An 11,277-nucleotide genomic window follows, 5' to 3' on the forward strand; every position below is an offset into this window, starting at 1 on the left:
GAAAAACTCCTTTTAGGAAGAAACCTGGGACAGACCCAGGCTCTTGGTAGGCGGAGTCTGACGGCCGGTTGGGATGGTAATGAACAGTGGCAATAACAGTCACAGTAAAGATAATAGGACAGTGACTAGAAATAGTTTGTAGTAGTTCATGGTATAGCAGGGCACTGCACGGTATTACAAGGCACAGCAGTGCGTAGCAGGGCACCGCAGGATGTTTTATTATATTGTTGATTATATGGTAGATTATCTGATGACTATGACGAGAAGCAGGTGGGCCGGTTGGCAGACTCATCACTCCCTAACTATAAGCTTTATCAAAGAGGAGAGTTTTAAGTTTACTCTTAAATGTGGTGATGGTGTCTGCCCCCCGAACCCAGACCAGAAGCTGATTCCACAATAGAGGATTCTGATAGCTGAAGGCTCTGGCTCCCATTGTACTTGTAGAGACTCTAGGAACCGCTAGTAACTCTGAATTCTGCTGTGCTGTTTGGCTCCCCCTTCACTCGATGATGCAACATGGGACATAATGTCAGTGGCCCGTACCGACCATCTGTACGGGACCTGGTCCATTTCCCCTGTCGCTGAAGGCTTTTGGCACTGTTGAGGAGAGGGCCAGGCTGTCCGCATCCCCAGCAGACCCGGGGGGTTGGCGAGAGAGCGTGTGGCACTTTGTGGCAAATGCATAGACACAGCCCGGATCAGTTCAGTCATTACAACCGCCCATGCAGGCTTTACTTGCGTGTCAGTACATGCAGCGGCTCTCACTGTAGGACCACTCTGTGCAGGGCCGCTTTTCCATTACGTCACCCTCCACAACCTCCCTTTCTAGAGCCAGCTCCAAAGCCTCTTATATGGAACGGGGATGGGCGAGTGGGTCTGAATGCGCAGCCCTCTGGGGGTTAAGGCTTGAATAAACTGGTCCCTAGCAAGCTCCATTTGTACTGCAGGGGGCATGTGGGCATAAGCCCTCCGTCTAGAGTTTCAATGTCATTAGCTAAGACGCAGAGGGGCTCCCCAGGTTACCTGCGTCTGTTGGACAGTTCAGAGCGCAGGAGACCGGCTGTTCACAGTGTCCAAAAACGTCTCTGTAGGGCTCCAACAAGATATAATCACGTCTTTGTTCCGGGCTAAGCACTATGCTAGTGCATCATCTGTAAGGCATAAGGCTAAACTGTAGGCTTTATCATTATCTGACCAGCCCACAGCTTGTGATAGCAGTTCAAATTGGGCATGAAATGCGTGCTTTTCGCCTTACCGGGGAACTTGTGTTTTACATGGGGCCCCGAAAGCATGGCCACCACCATTTTGCCATACAGGCAGCGCGTTCTCTCCGTTGTAGTGCTGTGGTGGAGCTCACGTGCCGGTAAGGGAGCCTTCCACACGTCCTCTGCTCTGTCGGGGGACAGCTGAGCCCATTCCCGCGTCGTTGGCAATGCTCCTCGCCGCCAGTTTCAAGCACTCTTTGGTCTCCGCAGCACATTTAAACTCCGCCGCCAGACCCTCCGCTCTGGCATAACCGTAGCCCAACCCTTCCTTCTTCATTTTTGGATGAGCTCCTCCCTCGTGCGCAATGTCCATCGACAGTAGAATAAGGAGGTGATGACGGACTTGTAGGCCGTGACCACGCCGAGGATTCAGATCACAACAACAACGGCCGAAAGCATCCCTGCCCTTCCTCAATGTTCCAAACATGGATTCCCCCCCCCCCCTCAATAGAACCACATTGACCTCTGCTGGTGACATTAGTGCATAACACTAACACATTGCTTAACTGATGAACTCTTAATAACAGGGACACTTTATCTCAGCACATTACAGTATATCATATCCTAATATTTCATTTATATTTGAATTCTGTGCTGTGTGACGGATTTTGCTGCTATCTATCTATCTATCTATCTATCTATCTATCTATCTATCTATCTATCTATCTATCTATCTATCTATCTATCTATCTATCTATCTGCCAGATCTGTCTCATTGTCTGTCCCTCCTGATTTGGGTTTGTTTGCGTCCCTCCCTTTGGACCCTGTGTGGACAGGTTGCTGCTCTCAGTGTGACAGAAAAACAGGATAAAGGTTCAGCTGCTGCTTCAGTCTGCTGCAGTCAGGGGAAGGTGCTGTGTATTATTCTAAATGTTCACATACACTGATGCAGAGACTGTTTTCTGAATGTCTTTTACCTGCTGGACAGACCACAGGACACATATGAACTTCACTACGCTAAAAGCTTTTCCCAAAGGTTGGATGTAATTGCAAATATACTCACTTGTGGAAAAGAACCTTTTGAATGTTTGTCATGTATGAGACTTGTTAACCTGGACACATCTCTTTTTCAGTCATTCAACTCTAATATTGTTCAATGAAACATGTGAGGTTGCTTGTGCATTTAGTTCATGTGACACTGACCTTTTTCTCCCATGTCCATGTTTTGTCTTTCTGAACTATCACAATTGTTAGAAATGTGCACTTTATGCAACTTGCATAAATGCCAATATTCTAAGTGTTGAGTCTACTGTTGAAATAGGAAATTCTGCAGTGAACATTTTATTATAATTTACTGTATCTCCATTTGTTCTCACTTCTCTTCTTCCAGTTCTGCTGTTGTGCAGACATGATGAGCAACAACAGCCTGAATCCTTTGTATTTTCGGTTCACTCTGTTTGCAGACTTTGGGCCCCTCAGGTATCTGTACTTCAGTCTGTGTCTGTTGCTCTACATGACTATTGTCTCTGCTAACGTTGTCATTATTCTGACAGTCTGTCTGGAGAAGTCTCTGCATCAGCCCATGTATATTTTTATCAGCTGTCTGTCTTTTAACTCTCTGTACGGCTCAGCCGGCTTCTTTCCCAGGTTTCTGATGGACATTCTGTCTGACACTCATTTAATCTCACGTCCATTATGTTTCATTCAGATATATGTTATTTACACCTATTTATCATGTGAGATTACTTTCCTCAGCATCATGGCCTATGATAGATTTGTTGCTATTTGCCAGCCTTTACACTATCACAGTAAAATGACATTTAAGATGGTAACACATCTTGTGATGTTTGCTGTGCTCTATTCTGTATTTGCTGTGGGTTTCATGCTCTATCTTACTGTCCGATTACCGCTGTGTGGCAATAACCTGAATAGGCTGTTCTGTTCCAACTGGCCTGTGGTTCAGCTCTCCTGTGTAGACACAACTCTGAACAACATAGTAGGTCAGTCTGTTGTGCTCACAAACGTCTTCATCCCCCTGTTCTTTGTCCTGTACACCTATCTCCGTATTCTGCTTGTTTGCAGGAGAAGCTCGTCTGATTTCAGAGGAAAGGCGTTCCAGACCTGCCTGCCTCACATCATCACATTCACCACCTATTCTCTCTCTGTCTTCTGTGAGCTGTCATTGAGTCGATTTGAGGTTGATAAAAAGAATCCTATCATCACAGTTGTTTATCTTTACAGTATTTGATGGTCCCCCCCCATTAATAACCCTCTAGTTTACGGCCTGAGTCTGCCTCAAATCAAAGGAGGGGTTGTTAGATTTTTTAAGAAGATTCCTGCTGGAAAAATGTAAAACTTAAAAGGCACATATAGACCATAAATTGCAAAGCTACAAAATATGCTTCTAATACGGCTCTAATACGGAAATGTATTTGTCCAGTTATCTTGTTTCATTTAATTTATTTATCTCGAACAAACAACAGTGTTGCAAACAAGTGAAAACAAGATTAAACCACGGAATGAACCAAACAATCAGTATTAACAATACAATAAAAAACTGATTATATATACACAGTATATATATATATATATATATATATTACTATATATATATATATATATATAAAAATATAAGGATTAGTTTCAGAAGGAGCAAATGGAGCAATTTGAAATTACCCCTATGTCACAAATCATCTCATAGCAAAGTAAAAAGATATGCAAATACTTATACAACAACACTTTGCATTACATTTCCATTCCTATGTTTCGATTTCTTTTCTGTTTTGGTCCAGTAATGTTTTTTAAATCCTTTTTTTAACTAATGATATTATGGCTCTATTGATGTCATTGTTCAGTCCATCCCATACTCACCCCACAAACTGAAACACACGTGCTTTTAACAGTAGTTCACAATGTCCTCTTAGATGATGTCCCCCCGCTCTTTCCTTCAACATTGGGGCGTATGTACATGATCATTTTTTCTTCAACTTTAAACATAAATTGTGCAGTTTTGAATGTAACCATGTCCGTAATATCAACAAATGTGAATTAAAATCAGATGATTAGTATGCTGTAAGTGATTTATTATCCTGATTGCTCTTTTTGCAATGTGTAAATTTTTTGTAAGTTACTTTTCTATGTACAGTATTTCACCAACTCCCCACACATATAACAAATATGGTAAAAAGTGTGCAGTACAGAGTATGTAATGTATTTTGGATAATATGTAGTTGTAGTTGTTTTCAATATACTAATACTCCTGGCCATCTTCATGCACAGATATTTAATAAGGGCTTCCAGAACAGTTTGGATTCAAGTTCAACCCCCAAATGTAATTTCATAGACTCTTTTGATTGTTTTATATTAATAACTAATTTAACATCTGTATTTGTGTGTGATTTCCAAATATATGGCATTTAGTTTGTTTTTAAGTTAAGTATAAGTTTAAGTTTAAAAATAACTTATTGAAATCAAAACAGAGTTTTAATTTATTCACTTTGTAAGTTATCCTCACAACAAAATGCTGTTACATCCATTTTAAGGGGGGGCTTTTTAAACTCACATTGTGGGTGTGGATTAGCGGGTAGATAGGGTTAGGGTTGGAGTGCAGCTGGAGCGGAATATACCAGAATATACGGAATAATTTTAAAGTTCTTTCAAAAATGAAAGCCTTAACATGAATCCAGGATATCTGGGGGTATCTGGTGGCATGTCTAGAAAGATGGCCCGGCAGGTTCAAACTAAACAGGCCGTTCTCATCAACCATTCGTACATATAGCTACAAAAAGTAAAGCATGGTAATTCATATGTGCAGGTGAAACTCAAACAATTAGCATATGATGCAAAAGTTCATTCATTTCAGTAATTCAACTTAAAAGGTGAAACTAATATATGATATAAACTCATTACATGCAAAGTGAGATATTTCAAGCCTTTATTTGATATCATTTTGATGATTATGGCGTTCAGCTTATGAAAACCCCAAATTCAATATCTCAGAAAATTAGCATATTACATGAAATCAATAAAAAAAGGATTTTAAATACAGAAATGTCAGCCCTCTGAAAAGTATAATCATGCATATGTACTCAGTACTTTGTTTGGGCCCCTTTTGCTTGAGTTACTGCCTCAGTGCGGCGTGGCATGGATGCTATCAGCCTGGGCCCTGCTGAGTGTTATGGAAGACCAGGATGCTACAACAGCGGACTTAAGCTCTTCTGCATTGTTCGGTCTCATGTCTTTCATCTTTCTCTTGGCAATGCCCCCATAGATCTCTATAGTTCAGGTCAGGAGAGTTTGCAGGCCAATCAAGCACAGTAATGCCATGGTCATTGAACCAGTTTTGGTACTTTTGGCCGTGTGGGCAGGCTCCAAGTCCTGCTGAAAAATGAAGTCAGCATCTCCATAAAGCTTGTCTGCTGAAGGAAGCATAAAGAAATTATTTCGCTCTTTACAGATGTACATTTGCTTTGAAGAGTTTGTCCTGGGGGGTAAGTTGAAAATGACAAACAAGGGATACAGTTACTAAAGAGCACTACGAGCCAGCAGGAGTCAAACCTAGATCTTCTGATCCGTAGTCATACCGTTATCCATTGCTCCACTAGCCCCACGTTTGGTATCAGCAATAGCTACGTTCTTACAACATTGTATGCAAACAGTGGTGATCTTTGTTGGCAAGGTATAGAAGGCCAGTTAAACGTTTGTTACAGTCCAAAATTTGGGGACTCTTGCGGACTTTAAGGCTAAGCTGTCCAGTTTCTATCAATGTAAAGTAAAGCAGAGATGTAGTAATTCAAGAAACTACAGAAAAGTAGCTTCTCACAGATGCCGTGACCAGATTCCTACCGAGGTTGCTGCAGCCACCGCAACGCAGAGTACCAAGCACTATAAGATCACAACCATTTGGTATTAAAATCGCTGCATTGTGTTTGATAGCATAGTCGGAAATCAGATCCACAAATATGCTGCTATTTTCTAGGTTCCCCTAATTGATAAGTAACACTGACAATTCCAGGGATAGTTTATCTAGTACTGCTGATTCTAAAAAAACAAAAAACAGAGAAAGCTTGATGACAGCTGTGCTTGAGTTAATTGAAGGATTTAGAGCGGTTTTAGCACATGTTGAAAACCTATTTACGCATCATTTGGCTTTTTACTATGTATTTAATTTACTGTGATAGACAATGTACAGAGTAAACTTGGAAATGAGGATCAAGTAATTTAATAGCTAAAAACAGAACAAACTATCCAGAGTCAACCCTAACATCTTGTGATCTGTAGTCAGACGCGTTACCCATTGTCCCACTAGCCCTACGTTCAATGTCATTGTCAATGTCAATTTTATTTCAATAACACATTAACACAACAACAGTTGACCAAAGTGCTAAACAGGGTTAATGTCAAATACATAAATAACAAGTGTAAAAATCAGTCCAACCAAACACATCACAGGAGACAAACAACAACACTTTAAAACATCAGAATCCAGGTTCAGAGAGCATGGGAGTACCTGGCTTCTCACACCATTCTATGCAACAGTGGTGATCTTTGTTGGCAAGTGTACAGAAAGCCAGTCAAATCTTTGTTGTAGTCCAACATGTGGGGCCCTCCTGCAGACCTTTATCCTAAGCTGTCCAGTTTCTGTCAGTGTTAAATGAAGCAGAGGATGGAATAATTTGGAGGCATAACAGAGAACTAGCTATATAAAGCTGCCGTGACCTGGATTTGAACCGGGGTTGCTGCAGTCACAACACAGAGTACTAACACTATACGATCACGGCCACTTGGTAGCAGTAGGGCCTTGTTGTTGTGAAAGCATAGTGGAACTCTGAATATCAACTCTACGGATATTTTCCCGTTTTCCCTGATTGTTGACTAACATATGAACATTTCATGGATGGTTTATCTAGCACTGCTGATTCTGTCCTTCAGGGACAATTTTTTTTTCAAGGAAAGATGTTAGCAAGCAAAAACAGAAAACAACAGCAAGAGCTTGATTATTACTGTAGTTAACTGACACTTAGAGGCTCAGATGACTTAACACACATGTTGAAACAATAATTACTAATCATTTGGCTCTTTATAGATGTACATTTTCTTTGAAGAGTTTCCTGGGGGTAAAGTTGGAAATGACGAACAAGGGATTTAGTTGCTAAAGAGCACTACAAGCTAGCCAGGAGTCGAACCTAGAATCTTCTGATCTGTAGTCAGACGTGTTATCCACCAAAGCTGGGAACAATAGTCTCATGAGGGGGGGGGGGGGGGGGGAAGAAGAGGAAAAATGGGAAGAGGGAGGGAAGAAGGAAAAGAGGAAAGTAAGAGGAAAAAGAGGAAAAAAGGAAATGAGAGAAAAGATGAGAAAGATGCTAAATTACACACAAAAGAAATCAAATCTACAAAATAAATTTGCTAGATGTGACTCCCCGATGGTCTAGTGGCTAGGATTCGGCGCGCTCACACCCCGGGTCTGTGTCAATTCCCGGTCAGGAATGGTCAAGATTGACAGATACAGGTGTAACATTTGAAAGAGTAAGTTCCTGGACGTTAATTTGTCAGATTCTTCCTCATTAGTTTAACACTAGAACCCCAACACTTTTAAAGGGTACCATTTCCTTTAATCAACCCCCGACAGCGGATGTATCCTTTTGTCATCATTGATGGGTCATAAACTAAAATTTTGACATTTTAGTGCAATGCAAGGTGCATAACAGATTGCTTTCTACTTACCTGGAGCGATGCAAAGCAGGGTGGCCAACTAGTCAAGAACAGCAGAGACTTGGTATTTAAGAATACAACTGACTATGTGACAGATGTGTAATCTGTCATGTCCTGCCTTCTGAAGCTCTAGCCAGGAGCCATTCCTCGCCTAAAACATATGAGTCATTCCAGTAAGTGAAAGGAAACTAACATCTACAAAGATAATTTGATAGATGTGACTCCCTGATGGTCTAGTGGCTAGGATTTCGTGCTCTTACCGCTCTTTCCCGGGTTCAGTTCCTGGTCAAGAAGGGTCAGAACTTGACACACTGTAAAAAGAAATCGTACCTTTACATACATTTAACTTTACATATTTTTCTGTATTTTTTAATACAGAAAAACACCCATAAATTACAAAATAACTGTAAATTTAAGGGACAACTAGCACGTGTTAAACCACCTGTGGGGTGGAACATGGATGTGTAGAGATGGGCTTTCAAACAATGCACCTTTTGACATTTTGACATGTCACAGTAGGAAAAGCAAAGGTATAATAAAAACTCAATTTACATTTTTACAGTAGACATAAGGCATTACAAGTCAAGAAACTAGGTGCTGATAGTGAAGGACAAATGAAGTTTGGTGAAGCACTGAACCACTTAGAGGAATGGTTTGAAAATGGGTTCATTACTAGAAGCTTCAGTAACAGGGACCTCGCCTGGTGAAGGGCCGAGGCTGCATCCAAATGATCCCGACAAGATAGTGGACAGGAGGCTTTAGACTAGTGACACTCACGTGTACTAACAATTCTTTTTAAATAAAGATTGATGGAAATGTGTTTTGTATTATTGGGTATTAGGTAAAGAGTGCTTGGGGAAACAGAGGATGTGCTGGGAAAATATGGCACAAGATGGGTGTGCTTGTGTAACTATGGCCGGGGGGTTTGTGGGACAGGGACCACTCATCAATTTTATTAAGGAACTTATTTTTTCCACATTATTGGACTGGAAAACACCCACACTGTTGTTTGTGCATATGCACCAAACAAGAGTTTGGAATATTCTGCCTTCTTGGAGATCTTGAATAGAGTCCTGTATATATATATACAGTTCTGCTGGGGACTTCAACGCACACGTAGGCAATGATGGGATACTTGGAGAGGCTTGATTGGGAGGAACGGCCACCCGGATCTGAACCAGAGTGGTTGTCTGTTGTTGGACTTCTGTGCTAGTCTTGGATTGTCCATCACAAACACCATGTTCGAACATAGGTTCCTCATACGTGTACGTGGTACCAGAGCACCCTAGGCCGAAGATCAATGATCGATTTTATAATTGTTTCATCTGATCTGAGTCCCATATGTTGTGGACACTCGGGTGAGAGAGGGGCGGAGCGGTCAACTGATCACCATCTGGTGGTGAACTGTGTCAGGGGATGGGGGAGGACTCTGGACAGACCTCTGAGCCCAAACGGGTGGTACGGGTATTGGGACGTCTGTAGGAAGCCCCGGTTCGACGGACTTTCAACTCGCACCTCCAACGGAGCTTTTCAGACATCCCTGGGGAGGCTGGGGGCATTGAACCTGAGTGACAATGTTCAAAGTTTCATTGCTTTAACTGTGGCGGCGAGCTGTGGTCTTAGGGTCTTAGGTGCCTCAAGGGCGGTAACCCACGAACACCCTGGTGGACACCAGGGAAGCCGCCCGACTGAAGAAGCATTCTTTCCGGCTATGTTATCCCGAGGGGACTCCAGAGGCAGTGTCAAGATACCGACGGGCCCAAAGGACTGCAGCCTCTGCCGTGACATTTGCGGTAAAGCAAGGGAGACGTTCAGAGAAGACATGGAAAGGACTTTCGGTCAGCACCAAGGTGCTCTGAAAACAGTTCGCCACCTCAAGAGGAAGCGAGGAATCATCCCAGCTGTGTACAGTAGGATGGGATGTTGTTGTCCCTCAACTGAGGAGGTATAGGGGCGGTGGAAGGAGCACTTTGAGGAACTCCTAAATCCATCTGCACACCCTCTGTTAGAGGCAGAGCTGAGGATGATGGGGGGATTGTCGTAAATTTCCCGTGGAGGTCGCTGAGGTAACCCTAACCTCTTTCAAGTAACATTGTCCACCATGGACAGACATATTTCAAGATTGTAGTGTATTAATTCAGAAATTGTATGAATTAAATACTCATCATGTTTATTCCATTATTTAATAATACAATCATTAATAATTAATAATAATTAATAGAGGACAATGAGCAGGACAGGTGGCTCCCTTTTTTCATGTCGTCGCGTCTCTGCCTGTCAGAGATTTTTTTTCTTCTAATTTATTTAATCTATTTCATCCGTAAACACAGTCCCCCCCCCGCCCTCTGATCAACTATTGCATGCTTAAAATAACATACCATTAAAGCCCCGCCCATTAAGACAACCAACCCGACCCCCGGATTAAATCCTGTCCACTTCCGGTAGTCCCTGCACAATCAGCCCAGATACAATACAGATACAGATAACAGATATGCTGTACTTGCTCATCCCTAACAGGTACTTTAAGATCAAGGGAAGATCTTCAATCTTCCGAGGTATGATCCCATCCAAACCGTGCCATAGCTGCAGTTTTAGTATTTCTGGATGGGGTCGTGGCTGCTGTTATGTGTAGCTTGTAAATCTGCTCCCTAAAACAATAACAGGTCCGGCACTCCTTCCCTCCTTAATCCTTGGGCTTCTTCATCACTCTTCGGTGTACTCGTTCCCACTTGGACCTCCACAGAAATAAAAGATGCTCGTTCCAGGTCCAAAATCTCTTTTCTGGTGATAAAAACATAGCTGATGAGTAAAAGCAAAGGTAAGCACAAGCAAGTAACAAGGCTTGGCCAAACAGCAAAAGACCACCAAAAATAGTTTCAACTCATCGGCGTTCCCCTCCAGGAAGTCTTTAGTAAAAGCAAAGACTTGTGCGTTATGAAGAGAACCAATGAGTACAGCCGTCTGCTCGACAGCAGCAGAAACCCTAGTCGACCCAGTCCAACCACGCGGTAAGCCTCACTGGGTGTCCAAACTAAACACAATGCCTCACAATGCCCTTTTTAAAACACCAGCCAATCACAAGTGTTACATGTGAATCATCATTGTGTGAGTAATCAGGAAGCTCACAGAAAGATAGTTGCAAGGTCTACCAAATGTTTAACTTTACAACCCTTAAGCTGTTGGAACCGTGGTTGCCACCTTCGGTCCAAATGATACCAATTTTCCAGCCCCTAGCATGCGTAGCAGAGCAGAGTGGCGCAGCGGTAGCGTGCTGGCCCATAACCCAGAGGTCGATGGATCGAAACCATCCTCTGCTAATACTATGTACTATGTTTGTATAAGCATCAAGTATGTTACC

General features: G+C 42.3%; 1 protein-coding gene and 1 non-coding gene across 2 annotated transcripts; one reads left to right on the plus strand and one right to left on the minus strand.

Moving 5' to 3' along the window:
• Nucleotides 1-2,613: 2,613 nt before the first annotated feature.
• Nucleotides 2,614-3,453, plus strand: LOC116682752 (olfactory receptor 6N1-like). The gene has a single exon (XM_032509777.1). The coding sequence runs from the start codon at nucleotides 2,614-2,616 to the stop codon at nucleotides 3,451-3,453; it is 840 nt and encodes a 279-aa protein (XP_032365668.1).
• A 7,309-nt stretch (nucleotides 3,454-10,762) lies between these two features.
• Nucleotides 10,763-10,873, minus strand: LOC116682755 (U5 spliceosomal RNA). Its single transcript, XR_004330478.1, has one exon. It is a non-coding gene; the product is annotated as a U5 spliceosomal RNA (small nuclear RNA).
• Nucleotides 10,874-11,277: the final 404 nt, after the last annotated feature.

This window comes from Etheostoma spectabile, unplaced genomic scaffold (genome assembly GCF_008692095.1).
Source record: "Etheostoma spectabile isolate EspeVRDwgs_2016 unplaced genomic scaffold, UIUC_Espe_1.0 scaffold00018845, whole genome shotgun sequence".
Lineage (NCBI taxonomy): Eukaryota > Metazoa > Chordata > Actinopteri > Perciformes > Percidae > Etheostoma > Etheostoma spectabile.